Source organism: Rhinoraja longicauda, chromosome 5, assembly GCF_053455715.1.
Source record: "Rhinoraja longicauda isolate Sanriku21f chromosome 5, sRhiLon1.1, whole genome shotgun sequence".
NCBI classification, from domain to species: Eukaryota; Metazoa; Chordata; class Chondrichthyes; order Rajiformes; family Arhynchobatidae; genus Rhinoraja; species Rhinoraja longicauda.
Window position 1 is genome coordinate 70,641,416 of NC_135957.1, and position 24,574 is coordinate 70,665,989.

Genomic DNA, 24,574 nt, shown 5'->3' on the forward strand with positions numbered 1-24,574 from the left:
ATGTAAGTCTAAAGGACATGGCAGTTGCATTCATAAGAAACCTCATGTTACAGAAAATCATTTATGAAGATAATTGTTATTGGTTTGTGTAGGTATGGTTTACAGTATGATGTCCAAGAGTTTTACCAAAACTAAACAATTGGTTTATTATTGCATGTGTGCTGAGATTCAGTGAAAAACGTTGTTTGCATGCTACACACAAGTACGAAAGTGCAAAGAGAAAAATACCAGAGTGCAAAATGCAGTGTTATAGCGTTACAGTTACAAAGAGAGTGCAGGATAAAAAAATGTGCAATGGTTGAGGTAGGTTGAGAGATTGGGACTACACCCTTAATTTATAAGAGGACCGTTCAGAAGTCTAACAGCAGCGGGGATGCAGCTGGTCCGGAATCTGGTGTTGGGAGGTTTCAATCTTTTGTACCTTCTGCTTTCCCGAGGCAGCATAATTACCAATCCAAGTTGTATGCATCTGTGGAAGTTGGTAAGAGTTGTTGGAGACATGAAATCTCCTTAGTCTTCTGACCGAGCTTTTGGATTTAAAATTAACTAGTGTTTGGGACTATTTGTGACTTGTAAACCAAATGGAATTCACAATATTAAAAGCTAAGTCTAGAAGATAGAAGGACTTTGAGATGGTGGTGCAGCAATAGAGCTGCTGCCTTACAATGCCAGGGACCCAGGTTCCTGTTGACACCTGGTCTGGGGTGTAACCTGCCCAGGTGAAATAGCCAGGTGTCAACCTCTCTACATCGGCGAGACCAAACGCAGGCTCGGTGATCGTTTCGCTGAACACCTCCGCTCAGTCCGTCTTAACCTATCTATTCTCCTGGTGGCTCAGCACTTCAACTCCCTCTCCCATTCCCAATCTGACCTTTCTGTCCTGGGCCTCCTCCATTGTCAGAGTGAGGACCAGTGCAAATTGGAGGAACAGCACCTCATATTTCGCTTGGGTAGTTTACACCACAGCAGTATGAACATTGACTTCTCTAACTTCCCTTGCTTTCTCTCTCCATCCCCTCCCCCTTCCCAGTTCTCCCATTCGTTTTACTGTCTCCAACTACATTCTATCTTGTAGCCCCCTCCCCTGATATCAGTGTGAAGAAGGGTCTCAACCCGAAACGTCACCCATTCTTTCTCTCCAGAGATGCTGCCTGACCCGGGTAGTTACTCTAGTATTTTGTGTCTACCTTGTATCTCTTTCATGGCGGTTACCTTCTTTACGTGTTTGTGGAAGGTTAATCTATAACTTGGTTGCAAATGGAGAGTGAAGTTCTGTCACAGAGTTACTGCAAGAAGTTACAGTTTTGCTCAGTACTTAAGATGAAATACAGTAACCTTTTTGTGGCTTGAGTTGTTATAAAAGTGATCCTCTGTGGTGATTTGTGACCTGAAGGTGGACTTCATACCTTTTGGAAAATGCCTGCTTGATGATCAGTCAGTTGAATGTAGAAGTTTCGTTTTTAGCAGCAGTATACAGTATTTCCTATATATGCATGAAATAATTCTTATGAGCTTTTGATCCTGTGATAATTTATTGTTGGAAGAGCAGAGCAAGATGATGACAATCAGCTGTGGTAGTGATGGTCTTTATGTTTTTTAATCTGTACTCTGCCCCTGGCTGGTGTACAAAGACCACATTTCGAAGGGTCTTGACATCACTGGCAAAGTAGCATCTATTATCAACCTTAACTGCTCTTAAGAAGGTAGCGTTGATAGCAGATTGGCATGCTGTGCTGTTTTCGATTATCATTTTAAGGGCCCTGTGCATTAGGTGGATCTGAGCTCAAGCTACAGATAGGCCATAAAAGGTCAGATTTCTTCCTTTTGCAAATGTTAGCAAACCAGATTTTTTTATTTGGACAATATGATAGTTTTATAAGAAGGTAGACACAAAATATTGGAGTAACTCAGCGGGTCAGGCAGCATCTCTGGAGAGAAGGAATGGGTGACGTTTTGGGTCGAGACCCTTCTTTCTGATTGCTTATGACTAGTTCAACCAAATTATTGACTTAATTTCAATTCCACAGCTGTGATGGTGGGATTCAAATTGAGGTGTTCTATTGTTTACTAGATTAGTAATCAGATCATTGAAATGTTATAGTCGTATAGCTTGGGAACCGGCCCTTTGGCCCAACTCATCTATGCACAACCCATATCCCTCTAATCCTTTCCTATCCATGTGCCTGTCCAAATGTATTTTGAAATTGTTAATTTACCTCCCCCCGACCACATCCTCTGGCAGGTTGTTCCATATGTGTGACACCCCTCTGGAAAAAAATGTGCCCCAGTTCCTCTTAAATCTTTCCCCTCTTGCCTTACACCTATGTCCTCTCGTTCTAGATTCCGCAACCCTGCAAAAAGGACAGGGTGAATGCATAATCAATGACCATCATGACTTTATACACCTCTATAAGGTCATCCCTCAGTCTCCCTACACTCCCTACACTCCAAAGAATGAAGTCCTATCCTGATCAATGTCTCCCTTTCAATCGAAGGTAGACACAAAATGCTGGAGTAACTCAGCGGGTCAGGCAGCATCTCGGAAGAGAAGGAATGGGTGACGTTTTGAGTTGAGACCCTTCTTCACATCTCCCTTTCAATCAGTGCCTTGAGTCTTGGCGTCATCCTGATAAATCTTTCCTGCACTCTTTCCAGCTTAATCTTTCCTGTAGCAGGGTGTTCGAAACTAAACAATACCATCATTGTAGCATTGCCATAGCTACATTGACACTAAGGCAAAGAAAGCACAACATTTCAACCTCCACAGAAGGTTCTGCTCATTTGGCATTGTCTTCAATTTCTCACTAGTTTACAAAGATGCACCATGGAAAGGATCCCATCTTGACCAATCACAGCTTAGTACAGCAACAGCTCTGTCCAAGATTGCAAAGAATTGTGAATGCAGCCTAATCCATCATGCAAACCAGTCTCCATCAAAACCTCTCTCCTGCCAACCCCATCTCACCTTATCAACTCCACTTCACTTTGCAGCCCATGCACTTTTTAAAGATCTGGTATTTTTATCTTGGTACATGTGACAATCTTTGTTTTGCATACTTTGCAGACAAATCATACCATACTTGATACATCAGGTTGTCGAAACGAGAAAATAATGCATCCCTAGTGTATGTAAGGCTTGCTTAAAAGTCTGAGAATAGAAGGGAAGAAGCTGTTCTTGAATCTGGTGTTATGTTTTCAAGCTTTTGTATCCTGCCAAATGGGAGAGGGCTGTGGTGTGAGTGATCCTTGATTAAGTTGGCAGCTTGTCCAACGCAGCATGAAGTGTAGATTAAGGTGATTGGAGAGAGGGAGGGAGGAGGAGGGGAATGGAAGCCTGGTTTGCTGGATGGACTAGGCTGTGGGTCACAACTCTCTACATTTTCTTGCCGTCTTGGGTAGAGCAGTTGCCTTATCAAACTCTATTGTATCTGGATAGGATGCTTTCTATGGTGTATCTGTAGAGATTAGTAAGAACCGTTGGAGACATGCCAAATTTCCTTAGCCTTCTGAGGATTATAGACATTTTGTATAATTTATTGGCTGTCATGCAATATGGTTGGACCAGGCCAAATTGTTGGCGATATTTACACCTAGAATCTTGACGTTTTTGATCTAAGAGGGGGAAACTTTAAGTTACCTGAAGGGTGATGTCTTCATGCAGAGGGTGGTGCAGGTGTGAATGAGCAGCGAGAGGAAGCTGTGCTTCCTGTATAATGGCCACTGTTTAAAAGACATTTAGATAGGTACATGAAGAGGAAAACTTTAGAAGATTATGGAACACGGGCAAATTGGATTAGCTTCGGTATAAAACCTGATTGGTGTAGATGTGGCAGGCTGAATGGCCTGTTTCTCTGCTCTGTCTCTGATTCCAGATCTTGCCTGGGATAAGTTTTAAATAGCAGCAAAATTGTTGGTTTCATATCTCTGGTTTATGAAGCACAGGCCCTTGTTAACAATCTCCTAATCCACTCACCCATATTGGGTGAAGAACGAGCAAGAAATGCTGGTCAGCATTTGTTCCATGATAGCTTATTGAAACCATAAATCAATGTGTCTATTACTCTGGATTCCCAACCTTGAAGTTGTTTCCCCAGTATGTAATTTAATTTTTTTTTCAACTTGCATCAACCGAAAAGTTTAACTCTATTTAATTCTCCATAGATACAGCCTGATCTATTGTATATTTCCAGCACTTTTTGTTTTTAAGTTTGACAGACATATTTCAATGTTTTTAAAAATGTTTTAGATAGGTGACCAGTGGAAGGCAGAAGTTATCTGGTAATGAAGTATAACAGCAACTGTTTGAGGTAATGCGTAAACTTTATTTCATCCTTTGGGACAACTAAATCCTTTTTCTCTACCTTCTTTTGACATATTGCGTTGTCATAAGTGCCTTACATTACTCCTTTTCCTAATTTTAGGTTGGCTATCAGCTACAATTATCAGATGAGGATGTAGTGAAGGAGGAAGACTTCCAAGCACAATCTTGAGAAAAATGCCAACAGGTAGAGTATAGATAAAACTAATCTTTGATTGAAAAGAAAGCTGACATTTGAAGCAGAAGTAGATTATTCTTGACGTATGGGCTTAATCTATATCTGTGGAAATAACGGATTTGTTTAATCCAGAGCAGGTGCAAATATTTTTGCCTACCTAGAAAATAAACTGTTGTCAGCTCCTTTTCATTTTTTTACAAGCCTCGAGCTCTTCAGGATGAAGGATATGAGTTCACGTCAAACAGCTACTGTGCCCTCCATAATGTTTGGGACAAAGACCCATCATTTATTTATTTGCCTCTGTACTCCACAATTTGAGATTTGTAATAGAAAAAAAACGCATGTGGTTAAAGTGCACATTGTCAGATTTTAATAAAGGTCATTTTTATACATTTTGGTTTCACCATGTAGAAATTGCAGCAATGATTATACATAGTCCCCCCATTTTGGGACACAGCCATGTCATGTAAATGAAAATAGTCATGTTTAGTATTTTGTTGCATATCCTTTACATGCAATGTTGAAGTCTGCGATTCATGGACATTACAAGTTGCTGGGTGTCTTCTCTGGTGATGCTCTGCCAGGCCTGTGTTGCAGCCATCTTTAACTTATGCTTGTTTTGGGGGCTAGTCCCCTTCACTTTTCCCTTCAGCATATAAAAGGCGTGCTCAATTGCGTTCAGATCGGGTGATTGACTTGGCCACTCAAGAACTGACCATTGTTTAGCTTTGAAAAACTCCTTGCTTTAGTAGTATGTTTGGGATCATTGTCTTGCTGTGGAATGAACTGCCGGCCAATGAGTTTTGAGGCATTTGTTTGAACTTGAGCAGATAGGACGTGTCTGTACACTTCAGAATTCATTATGTTACTACCATCAGCAGTTGTAGCATCAATGAAGATAACTGAACCAGTACCTTCAGCAGTCATACATGCTCAGGCCATAACACCCCCACCACAGTGTTTCACAGATGAGGTGGTATGCTTTGGATCTTGGGCAGTTCCTTCTCTCCTCCATACTTTGCTCTTCAATAGTCAATTTCAATAGTCAATTTATTTGTCACATACACATAAATGTGCAGTGAAATGAAAAATTACTCGCAGTTCAACAATAAGACCAATAAGAATAATCAATAAAAATGCAATAACCATACAATCATAAACCAACACCAAACAAAAGAAACATCCATCACAGTGAGTCTCCTCCAGTCACCTCCTCACTGTGATGGTAGGCCAGAATGTATTTTTCTCTTCCCTGCCGTCTTCTCCTTGAAGGACAGACTAACTCAACTAATTATGTACCCGAGTTGTCACAATTGATTTTTTTCATCCTGTGAATTTTGAGATTTCTATTGAAGCAACATGAGATTTTTGTGATAATTTTAAAAAAATCAAATTTCTGCTAATTCTCACATTGCATTCTGATGTTTTAGTTTGTTCATTCTACTGAACAATCAGTACACATAAGATGCCAAATTGTGTTTTAAGAAGCAATGCATAGGCAATTTAAAAAAAAAAATTCCATTGTCATTTATGTTGCAGGTGAAAGTGAGGCTCGGGCAAAGACCAAGGCTCAGTTTGAGGAAGCATTGAAAAACTATTCTGATTTAGCTGCTGAGAAAAAGAAATCAAAGAAGAAAAATGTACCTAGCCAAGAGAGTATTGTGGTGAGAGCAAGTTATTAACTATGGCAAAGTTTTCCTAAAGTCTGCTTATATGTTTAGTTGTTGGAGGATATTGATAATTTATGCAAGGCACAATAAATTTGTTCTTCCAAATGGACCTGTATTCTCTTTGTTTTTAATGTTTCCTAACATTTGAAAACTTGGTTTGCTTTTATACTTCTAGAACATTCGAAGTTGATTCCATATGGAATTGTATTAGAAATTATGTAAGGTGTTGTTATTTTTAGAAGCTCAATGTTGTTTGGTAAAGGATTATAAAAGGCGATTATTTGCCAGGTAGGGCTCAAATTGGTTTTATCCTGATACTTTTGTTCAAATCTGATGGGAGTGATTAACAACATCAGAATTGCTGAACTCTGAATTTGTAATATTTAAATCTTTTTTCATTCAACTTTAAGTACTAATGTGATGAATATTTAGATTACCAATGTTGGAAAGTTGAAGCAAGATTGATCTCGTCAATAAAATTCTTGATCGTGTAAAAAATAAAGTCTTGTAATTTATGAATGTTGAAAATACTGCCTGACATATCCAGTGCAGACAATATTTATAGAGAAAGAAACATAATTAATAAACTGATGTGAATTTTAATTAAATTATCTTCCTATAAATTATTCAAACTGTAGATGCTTTTAAATTCTGATGTTTAAAAAATTATGTAATTAAAACAATATTATCCCAGAAGGTATTGGGAAGTTCACGCTGTTGAAATAACATAGAAAATAGAAAATGAAACATAGAAAATAGGTGCAGAAGGAGGCAATTTGGCCCTTTGAGCCAACACCACCATTCATTCTCTGGATGCTTTCAAGAGAGAACTAGATAGAGCTCTTAAAGATAGCGGAGTCAAGGGATATGCGGCGAAGGCAGGTACGGGGTACTGATTGTGAATGATCAGCCATGATCACATTAAATGGCGGTGCTGGCTCGAAGGGCCGAATGGCCTACTCCTGCACCTATTGTCTATTGTAGATTGTGATCATAGCCGTTCATTCCCAATCAGTTACCCATGCCTCCCTTCTCCCCGTATTCCTTGCTTCTGATGGCCCCGAGCTCGATCTAACTCTCTTTTAAATTCATCCAGTGAATTGGCCTCTACTGCCTTCTGTGGCAGAGAATTCCACAAATTCACAATTCTCTGAATGAAAAAGTTTTTTCTCACCACAGTTTTAAATGGCCTCCTCTTTATTCTTCGACTGTGGCCCCTGGTTCTGGACTCCCCCAACATTGGGAACATTTTTCCTGCATCTAGCTTGTCCAGACCTTTTATAATTTTATACGTTTCTATAAGATCCCCTCTCATCCTTCTAAATTCCAGTGAATACAAGCCCTGTCTTTCCAATCTTTCCTTATATCACAGTCCCGCCATCTCGGGGATAAACCTCGTGAACCCATGCTGCACTATCTCAATAGCAAGGATGTCCTTCCTCAAATTAGGAGACCAAAACTGTACACAATACTCCAGATGTGGTCTCACCAAGGCCCTTTAAAACTGCAGAAGGACCTCTTTACTCCAATACTCAAATTCTCTCGTTATGAAGGCCAACATGCCATTAGCTTTATTCACTGCCTGCTGTACCTGTATGTTTACTTTCAGTGACTGGTGTACAAGGATACCCAGGTCTCGTTGCACTTCTCTTCTGGATTATGCCCAGAAATTCCTGCTATTGCTGTTCCACCGTCATTCCTGCTAGGATCCTTTTCCGGTCGACCTTGGCCAGCTCCTCTCTCATGCCTTCATAGTTCCCTTTGTTCAACTGCAACATATATAACATATAACATATATATATATATATATAACATATAACAACTACAGCATGGAAACAGGCCTGTCCGGCCCTACCAGTCCACGCCGACCATTCTCCCTGACCTAGTCTCATCTACCTGCACTCAGACCATAACCCTCCAATCCCCTCCTATCCATATACCTATCCAATTTACTCTTAAATAATAAAATCGAGCCAGCCTCCACCACTTCCACCGGAAGCCCATTCCATACAGCCACAACCCTCTGAGTAAAGAAGTTCCCCCTCATGTTACCCCTAAACCTTTGTCCCTCAATTCTGAAGCTATGTCCCCTTGTTGGAATCTTCCCCACTCTCAAAGGGAAAAGCCTACCCACGTCAACTCTGTCCGTCCCTCTCAAAATTTTAAAAACCTCTATCAAGTCCCCCCTCAACCTTCTACGCTCCAAAGAATAAAGACCCAACCTATTCAACCTCTCTCTGTAGCCTAAGTGCTGAAACCCAGGCAACATTCTAGTAAATCTCCTCTGTACCCTCTCCATTTTGTCGACATCCTTCCTATAATTTGGCGACCAGAACTGCACACCATACTCCAGATTCGGCCTCACCAATGCCCTGTACAATTTCAACATTACATCCCAACTTCTATACTCGATGCTCTGATTTATAAAGGCAAGCATACCAAACGCCTTCTTCACCACCCTATCCACATGAGATTCCACCTTCAGGGAACAATGCACAGTTATTCCCAGATCCCTCTGTTCCACTGCATTCCTCAATTCCCTACCATTTACCCTGTACGTCCTATTTTGATTTGTCCTACCAAAATGCAGCACCTCACACTTATCAGCATTAAACTCCATCTGCCATCTTTCAGCCCACCCTTCCAAAAGGCCCAAGTCTCTCTGTAGACTTTGAAAATCTACCTCACTATCAACTACTCCACCTATCTTAGTATCATCTGCATATTTACTAATCCAATTTGCCACACCATCATCCAGATCATTAATGTAAATGACAAACAACAGTGGACCCAACACAGATCCTTGGGGCACTCCACTAGACACTGGCCTCCAACCTGACATACAATTGTCAACCATTACCCTCTGGTATCTCCCATTCAGCCATTGTTGAATCCATCTTGCAACCTCACTATTAATACCCAACGATTTAACCTTCTTAATCAACCTTCCATGTGGAACCTTGTCAAATGCCTTACTGAAGTCCATATAGACAACATCCACAGCCTTGCCCTTATCAATTTCCCTGGTAACCTCTTCAAAAAATTCAAGAAGATTAGTCAAACATGACCTTCCAGGCACAAATCCATGTTGACTGTTTCTAATCACTTCTGAATTAATCTTCTCCCTCTCAAATTGCAAATTAAAACTTATCATGTTATGGGCACTACCTCCTAGCAATTCCTTTACCTTGAGTTCCCTTATTAAATCTGGTTCATTGGACAACACTAAATCCAGAATTGCTCTCTCGTAAGCTCCAATGCAAACTGCTCTAAGAATCCATCTCGTGAGCACTCTACAAACTCTCTTTTTTGGGGTCCAGAACCAACCTGATTTTCCCAGTGTACCTGCATATTGAAATCTCCCATAACCACAGTGGCATTACATTTGTCACATACCAATTTTGACCCCTACTGTAACCTGCACCCTATATCCAGGCTACTGTTTGGGGGCCTGTAGATAACTCCCATTAGTGTCTTCTTACCTTTACAATTCCTCAATTCTATGCACAGTGATTCTACATCGTCAGTCCCTATGTCCCTCACAAGGGACTGAATTTCATCCATCACCAACAGAGCTACCTCACCTCCTGTGCCCACCTGCCTGTCCTTTCTATAGGATGTATAAACCTGAATATTCAGTTCCCAGTCCCGATCCTCCTGCAGCCATGTCTCTGTAATCCCAACAATGTCATATCTACCAATCTCTAACGGAGCCTCAAGCTCATCCACTTTACTTCTTATACTTCACGCATTCATATATAATATTTTAATCTATTACTCACCTAACCTTCCACATCAATTCCTATTTCACTTGGCCGTGCTCTCCTATTCCTTCGTGAGCTTTCTGTCCCATTAATTCTAGGGCCTTTCATAACTTTTCCTCTCCTCTCTTTCCCTTCAGCATCCTTGTCTTTCCAATTTGTCTCTCCCCCCCCCCCCTCCCCTCCCCACTATTTAGATTAAACCCACCTGTGTTGCAATGGCAAACCTGCCTGCCAGAATGCTGATTCCCCTGCCTGTTAAGGTGCAACCCATCCCTTTTGTACAATTCACCCTTACCCCAAAACAGTTCCCAGTGGTCTAAGAATCTAAATCCCGGTCCCCTGCACCAGTTCCTCACCCACAATTCCTCAAATTAGCAAATTTGCCGATGATACAAAGCTAGGTGGCAGTGTGAACTGTGAGGAAGATGCTATGAGGTTGCACTTTGGTGGTAAGAATAGGAAGGCAGATTATTATTTGAATGGTGTCAAGTTAGGAAAAGGGGACGTACAACGTGATCTGGGTGTCTTAGTGCATCAGTCACTGAAAGGAAGCATGCAGGTACAGCAGGCAGTGAAGAAAACCAATGGAATGTTGGCCTTCATAACAAGAGGAGTTGAGTATAGGAGCAAAGAGGTCCTTCTGCAGTTGTACAGGGCCCTAGTGAGACCGCACCTGGAGTACTATGTGCAGTTTTGGTCTCCAAATTTGAGGAAGGATATTCTTGCTATTGAGGGCGTGTAGCGTAGGTTTACTAGGTTAATTCCCGGAATGGCGGGACTGTCATATGTTGAAAGACTGGATAGACTAGGTTTGTATACACTGGAATTTAGAAGGATGAGAGGGGATCTTATCGAAACGTATAAGATTATTAAGGGGTTGGACATGTTAGAGGCAGGAAACATGTTCCCAATGTTGGGGGAGTCCAGAACCAGGGGCCACAGTTTAAGAATAAGGGGTAGGCCATTTAGAACAGAGATGAGGAAAAACTTTGTTAGTAAGAGAGTTGTGAATCTGTGGAATTCTCTGCCTCAGAGGGCAGTGGAGGCCAATTCTCTGAATACATTCAAGAGAGCTAGATAGAGCTCTTAAGGATAGCGGAGTCAGGGGGTATGGGGAGAAAGCAGGAACGGGGTACTGATTGAGAATGATCAGCCATGATCACATTGAATGGCGGTGCTGGCTCGAAGGGCCGAATGGCCCAATCCTGCACCTATTGTCTATTGTCACACATTCAGGTCCCCTATCTCCCTGTTCCTGCCCTCACCAGCACGAGGAACTGGAAGCAAACTGGAGATAACTACCCTGGAGGTCCTGTTTTTCAGCCCTCTTCCGAGCTCTCTGAAGTCACACTGCAGAATCACTTTCCTCTTCTTCCCGACGTCGTTTGTGCCGACATGCACTACCACTTCCGGCTGCTCACCTTCCCCTTGAGGATGCCCTGCAATTGGTCCGTGACATTCTGGATCCTGGCACCAGGGAGGCAACACACCATCCTAGAATCCCTCCTGTTGCTGCAGAAACCCCTGTCTGTACCTCTCAGATGGAGTCCCCTACTACCACGGCTCTGCCTGATGTCTGTCTCTTGGGCTTTGCCTCAGCATCACGTTTTGACTCGTAGACCTGTCTGCCGCTCAGACTGGCATTGTCTCCTGTCCCGACATCTTCCAAGAGGGTAAACCAGTTTTCAAGGGGTACATCCTCTGGGGTCTCCTGTACTCCAAGCTTCCTTCCCTTCCTCATCGTCACCTATCTTCTCTCTTCCGATATCTTCGGTGTGACCATCTCGCTGTTGATCCTGTCCAGGAAACTCATTTTCCCTGATGATCCTGAGGTCACCAAGTTGCCTTTCCAGTGCCCCAACATGGTCCTTCAGGAGCTGAGCCTGGACACAGTTGTAGTAGCCAGAGGCACCAGCAGTGTCCCTGACCTCCCACATCCTGCAAGCATCACACTGAATCAGCTTACCTGTCATTTCTTCACTGCATCTCATGCTCTCCAACTTTTGACTTATGAGGATTAAAGAAGAGGAGGTACGGACACTTTTGAAAAATATAAAAGTGGATAAGTCTCCAGGTCCTGATAGGATATTCCCTAGGACATTGAGGGAAGTTAGTGCAGAAATAGCAGGGGCTATGACGGAAATATTTTAAACGTCATTAGAAACGGGGATGGTGCCGGAAGATTGGCGCATTGCGCATGTTGTGCCTTTGTTTAAAAAAGGTTCTAAAAGTAAACCTAGCAATTATAGACCTGTTAGTTTGACGTCTGTGGTGGGAAAATTAATGGAAAAGATACTTAGGGACAATATAATAATAATAATAATACATTTTATTTATATAGCGCTTTTCATATACTCAAAGACGCTTTACAGAGATTTTGAGAACATAGGGAAATTAATAAATAGATAGATAAATAAGTAAATAAATAAATGAACAGAGAAAGGAGACAGGTGAGGTGACCTTCAGTGGTTGAAGGCAGTACTGAACAGGTGAGACTTCAGCGATGTTTTGAATGTGGTGAGTGTGGGGGAGTCTCTAACGGTTTGGGGTAGTGAGTTCCATAGGGTGGGAGCAGCGATGGAGAAAGCCCTGTCCCCCCAGGATCTGAGTTTAGTCCGGATGTGGGGGGATAGGAGATTGGCAGCGGCAGAGCGGAAGGTGCAGGTGGGAGTGTGCCTGTGGAGGAGGTCGTTCAGGTAGGATGGGGCCAGGTTATGGAGGGCTTTGTAGGTTATGAGGAGGATTTTGTACTGGATTCTCTGGGGGATGGGGAGCCAGTGGAGTTTATAAAGGACGGGGGTGATATGGTCACGGATCGAGGTGTGTGTGAGTAGACGGGCAGCGGAGTTTTGAATGTATTGAAGTTTATTGATGATTTTTGAGGGTGCGCCATAGAGGAGGCTGTTGCAGTAGTCCAGACGGGAGGTGATGAAGGCGTGGATGAGGGTTTCTGCAGCTGTGGAGGAGAGGGATGGACGGAGACGGGCAATGTTTTTGAGGTGGAAGAAGGCTGTCTTTGTGATGTGTTTGATGTGTTTGTCGAAGGAGAGGGTTTGATCAAGGATGATTCCAAGATTCCGGATGTGAGGTGAGGTGGATACTGGGAGACCATCAATGTTGAGGATGAAGTTTTGGGTGGATTTGGTGAGCATTTTTGGACCAATGATGATGATTTCAGATTTGTTGCAATTGAGTTTGAGGAAGTTTGATTGAAGCCAAGATTTTATTTCAGTAATGCAGTTTGTCAGTGTAGAGTGTGTGGTGGAGGAGATTGACTTGGTGGAGATGAGGAGCTGGATATCATCGGCGAAGCAGTGGAAGTTGAGACCATGACGGCGGATTAATTGACCAAGGGGGAACAGGTAGAGGATGAAGAGGAGGGGGCCAAGGACTGAGCCTTGGGGGACACCTTGGGGGAGGGGAGCGGTGGGGGATTTACAGTTGTTAATGGAGATGAATTGGTGTCTGTCAGAGAGGTAAGATTTAAACCAGGATAGGGCTGTTCCGGTGATGTTAAGGGAGGTTTCAAGTCGGGTGAGGAGAATGGAGTGATTTATGGTGTCAAAGGCGGCGCTGAGGTCAAGTAGGATGAGGATGTTGAGGTTGCCAGCGTCGGAGGAGAGGAGAATGTCGTTTGTGATTTTGAGGAGCGCAGATTCAGTACAGTGGTTTGAGCGGAATCCAGATTGGAAAGTTTCATACAGGTTATTGGTAGAGAGGTGGTATTTTAGTTGGGAAGCTACAGCACGTTCCAAAACTTTGGACAGAAAGGGTAGGTTGGAGATTGGTCTGAAGTTGTTTGGGGTGTCAGGGTTTAGACCAGGTTTTTTCAGAATGGGGGTGACAGCAGCGATTTTGAGGGATGGCGGGACGATGCCAGTGGACAGGGAGGAGTTTATTGTTGCAGTGATAAGTGGAGAGAGAGCAGGAAGGCAGGCCTTGACAAAGCTGGAGGGGATGGGGTCCAGAGAGCAGGTGGCAGTTTTTATTCCTGTGAAGAGGTCAGAGAGGTCGGTGGTGGAGATTGGGGAGAACTGAGGCAGGGGCTGACAGGATAAGGGGGGGCAGGTGGTTTGAGGGGGAGCAGGTGCGTTGGTGGTTAAGGTGCTGTAGATGTTGTCTATTTTGCTTTGGAAGAATGAAAGGAAAGTGGTGCATTTGTCAACTGTGAATGATTGGGAGATGGTGTCCAGGGGGCTGAGGAGTTTGTTTATTGTAGAGAAGACTGTTTTTGGGTTTCCGGAGCCAGAGTGAATTATTTGAGAGTAGTAGGTGGAGTGGGCATGGGAGAGGGCATCTTTATAGTGCTGTATGTGGTCTTTGTAGGCTTGGGAGTGAATTGTGATATATATAATTATTTGGATAAACAAGGCCTGATTAGAAACAGTCAACATGGATTTGTGCCTGGAAGGTCATGTTTGACTAATCTTCTTGAATTTTTTGAAGAGGTTACCAGGGAATTTGATAAGGGCAAGGCTGTGGATGTTGTCTATATGGACTTCAGTAAGGCATTTGACAAGGTTCCACATGGAAGGTTGATTAAGAAGGTTAAATCGTTGGGTATTAATAGTGAGGTTGCAAGATGGATTCAACAATGGCTGAATGGGAGATACCAGAGGGTAATGGTTGACAATTGTATGTCAGGTTGGAGGCCAGTGTCTAGTGGAGTACCCCAAGGATCTGTGTTAGGTCCACTGTTGTTTGTCATTTACATTAATGATCTGGATGATGGTGTGGCAAATTGGATTAGTAAATATGCAGATGATACTAAGATAGGTGGTGTAGTTGATAGTGAGGTAGATTTTCAAAGTCTACAGAGAGACTTGGGCCTTTTGGAAGGGTGGGCTGAAAGATGGCAGATGGAGTTTAATGCTGATAAGTGTGAGGTGCTGCATTTTGGTAGGACAAATCAAAATAGGACGTACAGGGTAAATGGTAGGGAATTGAGGAATGCAGTGGAACAGAGGGATCTGGGAATAACTGTGCATTGTTCCCTGAAGGTGGAATCTCATGTGGATAGGGTGGTGAAGAAGGCGTTTGGTATGCTTGCCTTTGTAAATCAGAGCATCGAGTATAGAAGTTGGGATGTAATGTTAAAATTGTACAGGGCATTGGTGAGGCCGAATCTGGAGTATGGTGTGCAGTTCTGGTCGCCAAATTATAGGAAGGATGTCGACAAAATGGAGAGGGTGCAGAGGAGATTTACTAGAATGTTGCCTGGGTTTCAGCACTTAAGCTACAGAGAGAGGTTGAACAGGTTGGGTCTTTATTCTTTGGAGCGTAGAAGGTTGAGGGGGGACTTGATAGAGGTTTTTAAAATTTTGAGAGGGACGGACAGAGTTGACGTGGGTAGGCTTTTCCCTTTGAGAGTGGGGAAGATTCCAACAAGGGGACATAGCTTCAGAATTGAGGGACAAAAGTTTAGGGGTAACATGAGGGGTAACTTCTTTACTCAGAGGGTGGTGGCTGTATGGAATGGGCTTCCGGTGGAAGTGGTGGAGGCAGGCTCGATTTTATTATTTAAGAGTAAATTGGATAGGTATATGGATAAGAGGGGATTAGAGGGTTATGGTCTGAGTGCAGGTAGATGAGACGAGGTCAGGGAGAGTGGTCGGCGTGGACTGGTAGGGCCGAACGGGCCTGTTTCCGTGCTGTAGTTGTTATATGTTATTGTTATATGTTATACGTTATCCAGAGCCCCGCGCAGAATCAATGAACAGCACCTCTCCGAACAGGATGAGTTCTCCCTCTTCGTCGAAGACTCTCGAGCCAAAGACCTTGCACTTTTCTCACAAGACTCTCAAGCCAAAGACTCGCACTTTTCTCACAAGGCACTTCCCCCGACAGGCCGCTCCCCGACAGGCCGCTCCCCTAAAGCTAACTTTGCTTATATTAGCTGATAAAACTATGAGAGATTACCTTCTCAGCCAATCCCCGCACTCACTCCTTCACCTGCCGCTCCTCTGCCGACCTTGAGGTTATGTGATGAATGGCCATCAGCATGAATGTTAACTATGTTCCTCCCACCCGAGTCCAGAGTATTTGGATCATTTTCTATTTTTAATTAAGATATGCAATATCTCCATTTTTGTTTTGCTTTTGATGGTGAGTGTGGAACCTTTTAGACTAATGACTGATTCCATTGATCTTTACCAGTTTTCTACTTGCCAGAAGCTGATTTTAAAATGCACTTTTTATATTTACCTCAGCTTGAAACATTGAGGACTAAATTAGGTCTCCATAAAGATAACGAAGATGAAACAATTTTAAATAACACTTATAATCCAGAAGAACACAGTCCCCGCTTCTCAAAAAACAAATTGAATGCCAGGACCACTGTTGCAGAAAAAGTTAAGAACAATGAGTTCCAAGAGCGTGAAGAGCCGAGCAAACAAAAGAAAAAGAAGAAAAAGAAATCTCCAATCAATGAAGAGCCAAGTGAAGAGGAACATTTGCAGAGGATTCCTTCCGCAGAATATGTTATGCCTGTGCAAAAATCTAACAAGCGATTGAAAGAAAAGGCCCTCGTTGACAGTGTGCAAGGGAGTAATTTGGCAGATGATGTGGATTTGTTAATCAAAGCCTATCAGCAACAGATAGCTATCAAGGACGCAGGAGAAGGTAAAAAGAAAAGTCAAAAAATCAAGGAGCGTTCATTAGAAACTATTTCTCGTGTATCTTCAATATTAACCAGCAAACTAGAGAAGAAGAAAAAACCGTTGTTGGCAAATGAGGGGAATACAAGGTAAGAATTTGACAAAATTATACATGAGTGATTTGTAATTTATCAAATGTTTCTGTTTTACCAGTCATACAATTTTTAAATAATGTGCTTGTTATTATATTGCTCCTTGTTTCTAATTTAATGTCTCTGCTATAGGAAGGTTTATGTTATGTTGGAAGGAGTGCAGAGATGATTCACAAGGATGTTTCCAGGACTTGAGGGCCTCATGAAAGAGGTTGAGCAGTCTTTGATTTTATTCCTTACAGTGCAGGAAGCTGAAGGAATGTTTTTAGAGGTGTAAAAAGAAAGATGGGGAATAGATTGGGGGGAAAGAGACTTTTACCCAGAGTATGGAATTAAGAACTAGATTTAACATGAGAGGGCGAAGATTCAATAGGAACCTGAGGGGAGGATGCTGGGCATATAGCTGCCAAAAGGCAGCTATTGCAACAACATTTAAGACATTTGGACATGTGCATGAACAGGAGAGGTTTAGAAGGATGTGGGCTAAATATGGGCAGGTGGGACTAGTGTTGATGGGGTATCCAATTGTTATGGGCAAGTTGGGCCGAAGGGTCTGTTTTTTGTACTGCATTTTTCTGACCTATCTCACTAACACTGAGATTCTATGGTAGATAGCATAGCTTTACTTTTACAGTCCAAAAAAAAGAATCTCCCAACTGTCTGAGAGTCGGCACAAGTCATGCCTGTTATATGGCTCACAATTAATATTGCGTCATTTCAAGTGTACGATTCATTGTTTTCAATGTGTAAGTTGCAATAATTTAAAAAGCTTATGGGCTTTATGCATTATCATAGGTTCACAAGTTTAAAAATGATGCAGTTAATAGCACTACGTGGTTTTTTAAAAAAACTACTTGGAAGTTTAATGTAAGTGGATTCATTTGTGATATTCAAAGGGGAATATTAGCTGAATAAATGCACAAAACTTCCCTGTGGGAAAGTGAAAGGCAGTGGGACTAATTGGATGGTCATGAGCACAAGCATGAACTGAAATACCTTGTCTTTTGTTTGTTCAGAATAAATGTTAAACCAGCAATATTGCATATGTCCTCATAGATATCTTTGCCGTGATTCTGATATCATGAATAAGCATTTGAAAGGGCTTCCTTGAACCTGTGTGGTTGAGAAGAGAACTTTGCAATCATGTGGAATTGTGTCCCATACCTATAATTATATACCCACTTTCCAAAGTCTTCAATGTCATTGGTGACTTGTTTCAAATGTGGATCCACTGAACATATTCGATTGTCTGAAATAGTCTAAGAATTTCATCTTTATGAAACAATCCACTCGCATGCCATTATTTCTATTCTTGGTATGGTCTGATGTGGAGTAAGAAAAAGTGTAAAGTGGAGAGAGAGGGTAGAAAACTGTGCGAGACCTGGCATCTTGGTCCATACACTCAGCACATGCTGTGTGGAAAAAATTACATAGAAACATAGAAACTAGGTGCAGGAGGAGGCCATTTGGCCCTATGAGCCAGCACCGCCATTCATTGTGATCATGGCTGATCATCCACAATCAGTTACCCATGCCTGCCTCCTCCCCATATCCCTTGATCCCACTAGCCCCTAGAGCTCTAACACTCTTTTAAATTCATCTAGTGAATTGACCTCCACTGCCTTCTGTGGCAGAGAATTCCACAAATTTACAACTCTCTGGGTGAAAAAGCTTCTTCTCACCTCAGTCTTAAATGGCCTCCCCTTTATTCGTAGACTGTGGCCTCTGGTTCTGGACTCCCCCAACATTGGGAACATTTTTCAAACTTGTCCAGTCCTTTTATAATTTTATACATCTCTATAAGATCCCCTCTCATCCTTCTAAACTCCAGTGAATACAAGCCCAGTCTTTTCAATCTTTTCTCATACGACAGTGAACCTATGCTGCACTGCCTCAATAGCCAAGATGTCCTTCCTCAAATTATGAGACCAAAATTGCACACAATACTCCAGATGTGGTCTCACCAGGGCCACATGCAGAAGGACCTCTTCACCCCTCATTTCCTATTTAAATATTTATTCTTTCACCTTAAATTTGTGTCCTTAGTGCTTGTCATAAGCCTGGGGGAAAAAAGTCTGACCATTCATCTAGTATCATATTAAATACCTTATAAGATCACCCCACAAATTCCTATGTAAAATTAACAATTGAACCGATATCTGATTTTTAAAAATATAACTGAGAGGCTGTGCATTTAAACACTCGTTGGGTTACAGCATTATGTTACCAGTTTGGTAAATCATAAGCTTGGATTGCTGCCATAGAGAAATGAATTTAACTCCACAGTGACTGCTGGGAAACATTTAAATATAATTATATAAATCTGCAATAACAAGATACTTGAGTATGAAACTAAAAGATTGTTGTTAAAAACATATCTAGTTCATTAATGTCCTTCGCCACCATCTGTACTTGGTCCAGTGACTCCCGTGCATCAGACCTACCAATGTAATTGACCTTCAGTGAAATGTCTACATGCTAATAAGTTCTTGGGGCAATTGGAGCTGGAGAGTGAACCCTGGAGTTTCCATTTCATTAAAATAAATATATTTTTAAATAAAATGAAGTTTAGAGCTCGTATTATAATTTTTGATTTTGTTCAGAATTGAATGTAGATTATAATTTCAGAAGGCACACATTTGTTGCAATATGCAATAGCCTCCTTTTTGCCATTATAATGTGCGAATTGCAAGTAAGCAGCTCCTCTATTTTTTCGCTCGAAAATAATGTTGGTAATAAGTAAGTGAACACATTATATTGGGTTTAGTTTTATAATTTTGGTTATATGGTTCATGGCAGCTTATGTTCAGTCAGAATTTCTATTTATCATTTATGGTTCTCTTTTGCCCAAGTGAAATGCACATTTCAGAACTGCAAGAAAGCCAAGATGAAGCTAATCTTTCAGGAAAAATGTTTCCTCTCAGAAGATTGGAACGAGAGTTAGAAACTATTAGCAATGAAGAAGAAGAGAAGCAGGGGGAGGAAGAGAATCAGCAAAGAACAAAAAGAAAGAAGACCAAGAAACGTAAAGGTGCAAAGGTTTTACAAATAATATTTGATTTAGGGGGTTTAAAATTTTCAATATTGCTGAATTTTTGAAATATTTATACTTGTAAATTTTCACTTATTCATGTAAAAATGACTACGGGCGCTGTACTGTACGGAGTTTGTACGTTCTTCCCGTGACCTGCGTGGGTTTTCTCTGAGATCTTCGGTTTCCTCCCACACTCCAAAGACGTACAGGTTTGTAGGTTAATTGGCTGGGCAAATGTAAAAATTGTCCCTAGTGGGTGTAGGATAGTGTTAATGTGCGGGGATCGCTGGACGGCTTGGTCCCGGTGGGCCGAAGGGCCTGTTTCTGCGCTGTATCTCTAAATCTAAAAAATTTAAAACAACGTGCCAAAAGCAAGATAAAACAAAAGTATGTAAATCTCGTTGAATTTTCTTGGTTCAACTGTGTAACACTTTTCTTATGATGGAATGGAAAGTGCAGAATGTCACAACCCTGATATTGAGTTGAGCACGACATTAGAATGGCTAATACAGGATCTTAACCCGAAATGTGGACCTTCCTTTTTGCCTCCACAGTTGTTGCTTGACTATTGAGTTCTGTCAGCAGTATATTTTTTGTTCCAGAATCAATCAGCTGTAGTCTCTTGTGTGTCCTATTCATTTGTCTGTCTAGCTTCCTAATCTGAGAATGGGATCAAATTTGGCTCAGACTCTTTACCTCCTCTGCTCATGATTGAGTACATTAGGCAAATTTGGTATACACCAGTCAGAAGCAGAGAACACAAAACGCTGCAGTAACTCTGTGGGTTAGGCAGCTGCTGGTGGTCATGATAAGCAACGTTTTGCATTGGGACCCTTAGACTCGGTAGCAACTGGAGAAACGAGATGCAAGTACAGTCTACTCTTGTTATTATGGACCTCGTTATAAGGAATTTTGGTTATAGCGGACAAAATCTGTTGTAATCGAGGTGTCCATTCGCATTGGGAACAAGAGCTGAGTTTGTTGTTCTATGGAGTGGTTGGAACAAATCTTGTCTAAGTCTGTGTTTACCTTTCCTGTTTATACTGTACATATTTACCCCCCTTGCTCAGTTATAGAAGCCAATCAGCAATAATGGACACCATCCCCCACCTATGCCCATTTGGTCCATTATAATGAAGGTTATCTGTATGTAATAAATTTCAGAGAGATAGAGGGTGGAGGGAACAAAAATAATGTTTGTGATAAAGTATAAACCTATGTTGCTACGACACTCCCAGAGTCCTGCCCTTCACTGTGGTCTTGCCCTGGTTTGACTTCCCAAAATTGAACACCTCACACTTAAAAATCATTGAACATTTCTTAGCTGATTTGCCCAAATGATCAAGATTTTTGCTTGAATCAGAATGGCTAGTTCTGACATAATAAGGAAAAGCTGGCTCTCTGAAATTGTTCAATTCTTATTGAGTCATGAGAAATATAATATGGCTAGATGGAAGATTACAGGCGAATGAATGGTAAAATATAGTTGGAGTTGATGAAAATGCGGGGAGAATTAAAAGGAGTGATATCAATGAATGCTTGATGGTCCGCACAGACTTCAAATGTTAGGCACAACTGCTGGGGAATTCTGAAGGTTTGTGCTCGCTGTTCAATTCCACAAAGAGTCCAACATTATAGTGCAGCTGGGAAATCTTCAGTGGATCTCAACTCATAATTTTGAGACTTGTATGCTTGAGTAAGTATAGCAGACTTTTCAATCATTCAAATTTATAGGGAGGAGGGTGGTGAACAGCCAGTTCTGTGTACACTTCTGGCATTTCCAACACGTCCCAGTCAATTAAGTTGTGGCAAATGTGTGATAGATGATAGGAAATGGTTAACAAATGTGAGAACTAGTTTACAATGTGCTTGCAAGTACTTGCTTAGAAATCTTATGCAATATTTTCACAAGCTATTTAGTATAGATTTTAGGGAAGTTTAAAAAGTATGTTTATCATTTTATTTCCATGCCAGTGGAAAAAACTGAGATGAAAGAAGAACCTTCTGAAGGTGAAGAAACTGGTTCTACATTGGATGATGAACATCAGATGTCGAAACCAAGATATATCGCTGATGATGATTTGGTTCTTGGAGTAAACATCCACAGAACGGACATATTAAAAACAGATCTTTTCACATCACATCCTTCAGTGAAAGTTCATGTAATTAATGAAGCCACAGGTCAATATTTTAAGAAAGAGCACAGGTGAGATACAAAGATTGAAAAAAAAATGAAGTTGATCTGTATGTATCAAATTCTTTTGAAAATTTGAAGTATGAACAAAACATTTTAGTCGTGCATTAAATTGAAAGGTGAAATTGGATTTCAACACCACCGGTACTAATAAAAGAGAGTCTGCATTTATACAATATCTTTCCTTTGGATATAATATCATAGTTATATAGTATGGAAACAAGTTCTGCAGCCCAACTTATCCGTGCCAAGCAAATTGGCAGTCTGGGATTGTCCTATTTGCTTGCATTTGGTCCATATCCATCTAAACCCTTCCAATCCATATCTGTCCAGATGTCTTAAGTCAATTGTATCTGCTTCTATAACTTCCTCTAACAACTCATTCCAGATACGGACTACCATCTGAGTGATAAGGTTATTGCCGAGGTCTCCTCTCGCCTATGTCCTATAGTTTTAGAATCTATTTTGGGAGGGGGGGGGGGAGGGGAGGGGAGAGGGGAGGGAGGAGAGACGAGACTGTGAGCATTCATTTTATCCCTGTCTCTACTGCTTTTATACACTTCGATAAGGTCACCACTCAGCCTCCTACTCTCCAAAGAAAAAAGTTCCAGCTCCTCCTGATAACTCAAGCCTGTAAATCCAGGTAACATTGTGAATTTCTTCTGCACCCTTTCCAACATAATAACATCCTTCCTATTGTTGGGTGACAGGAACTACACATGGCACTGCAAGTGTGATCTTGTTAAGGACCTATACAGCTACATGAAGATGTCCCATCCTTTGTACGCAATACCCTTGTCAATGTTGACAAATGTCCCAAAGGATTTCTTCATTACCCTGTTCTCCTGACTTGGCACTTTCAGAGAATCATGCGCCTGTACTCCGAGATCTCTTTGTCCTACAATACACTCAGAAATGGTTCGACAATTCACTGTGCAAGTCATGCCCTGGTTTGACATACCAAAGTGCAGTACCTCATGCTTGTCAGAATTAACTTCCATTTGCCATCTTTGGACCACCTTCTCAACTGATCAAGATCCTGTTGTAAACTTAGATAATGTGTGTCCTCCCCCCCCCCCCCCCCGCCTCCCTCATCCCTTTCCACCCATATCTGGCTTTACATTTCACTCCTCTTCCTTTTCTGACACTTTTGCCTTCTTTTCACATCTGTCACTGACTCAACCCATCTGACAATCAACATCCACCCCCCCACCCCTCGCCTGTATCCACTTATCACTTGCCAGACTTTGGCCCATCCCCACCTCTTTTTCAGCTGTGTCACCCGCCCCCGCACACCTCCACTGGAGTCTGAAGAAGGGCTGACCTGAAGCATTGTATATCCATCCTACCTGAACCCTGGGTTCCCCCAGCCTTTTGTCTCTTCAACTACCCTACCCTCATCAATCTTCTTGGTGACCTTTTCTAATATCACTGCACAGCTTATTTTTACGTTTGTCTCTTTGAGGAAATTAGGCAGCCATCAGTACACAGTGACGTGCAATGAATAGCAGTGAGTTAATTTATTTTGTTGTATGAAAAACAAATATTGTCAAGGCAATACATACCGTTGAGAATGTTGGATGAATTCCATTGCATTTTTATTGTGCCATGTGATTTTCTGGCACTCATTTGTAAAGGCAAACCAATGTTGAGATTGTCTAATTTGAAAGACTGCTTTTCCTAAGTGCTGTGCACTGCTGTGATGTCAGATTATGTGCGCCATCTTGAAGTTTGAATCCGCACCATTTTAATAAAAGGCAAGAATTTTACCATTAAACATGTTATTTAGTTGATTAGAAGTGGACAGCACATCAGTTGTGTTTTACCTCATTCCAAATTTCAGAAGCTGATAAACAATTTAATGTTCACAAAATAATTGGGGACCTGTTTTGAAGTTGTCTTAAATTAAAAGTTTAAACCAGTTGAAATTGGAAAGGCAGTTGCTAAATGCATCATCCATACATTTAGTAATAAATAGTAATAAATAGGAAATCAACATTTCCCCCATGTTTCCCATGTGGTTATTTAGAAAAATGTTTTTGATTGAGGGCTCTTGTGATAGGATACACCAGCAGAAAATACTGACTTCATTCCTCAGCTTCATTAACGTGCAAATGGGTACACTTCCCATCTGGAAGATCATGTGGGTTGGTGGAACCTGCAAGTCTATTGAGAATTGCTTGGCCCCTGGCCTGCTTGTTGGCTCTCAGCAAGAAATGAAAGACTATTTTTGTTGGCTCCTTTCGGTACATCATAATGTTCCAGCGCCTGGCAATAAAAATGCGAGCCATTTTTCCCACAACAGGCTGCCACAAACACCTTTATTGCAATTGTTAAATCACCTGTTCTAGTGATGTTGAAGGATTAATACTTGCCATGACACAGGGAAAAACTTCATCGTCCTTCTCCGAAATAGTATGAGGGATTTTTTTTAATGCTACTCAGAAGGTAAATGACGGCACATCATTTAAAAGTTATCTCAAATAGTGTGGGTCAACCAGTAGTGTATTGGCTGGTCAAATTTGACTTTAGATTAACATGATGTTTTCCTGGCTCCTTAAAATGGAGGTAAAAGGTGTTGGAACTATTTCAAAGAGGAGGGTTATTCATGGTGTCCTCGTTCAACACCAGCTTGCATGTCTTAATATGAAATCTTTGAAAATGTTTC

The 24,574-nt window shown here is 41.6% G+C and overlaps 1 protein-coding gene across 7 annotated transcripts in view; it reads left to right on the top strand.

Moving 5' to 3' along the window:
- The window catches only part of ahi1 (Abelson helper integration site 1), a 178,849-nt gene that overhangs the window by 5,454 nt on the left and 148,821 nt on the right, over positions 1-24,574 (top strand). For 4 of the 7 annotated variants that reach the window (XM_078399760.1, XM_078399754.1, XM_078399757.1 and 1 more), the window contains exons 2-7: positions 4,247-4,307; positions 4,422-4,505; positions 6,036-6,160; positions 16,140-16,675; positions 19,531-19,709; positions 21,687-21,918. In XM_078399760.1, the coding sequence (XP_078255886.1) occupies positions 4,496-4,505; positions 6,036-6,160; positions 16,140-16,675; positions 19,531-19,709; positions 21,687-21,918 (1,082 nt within the window). In that variant the 5' untranslated portion in view covers positions 4,247-4,307; positions 4,422-4,495. The remainder of the gene's footprint in view (positions 1-4,246; positions 4,308-4,421; positions 4,506-6,035; positions 6,161-16,139; positions 16,676-19,530; positions 19,710-21,686; positions 21,919-24,574) is intronic. The other 3 variants (XM_078399758.1, XM_078399755.1, XM_078399756.1) reach the window with 3 other exon arrangements.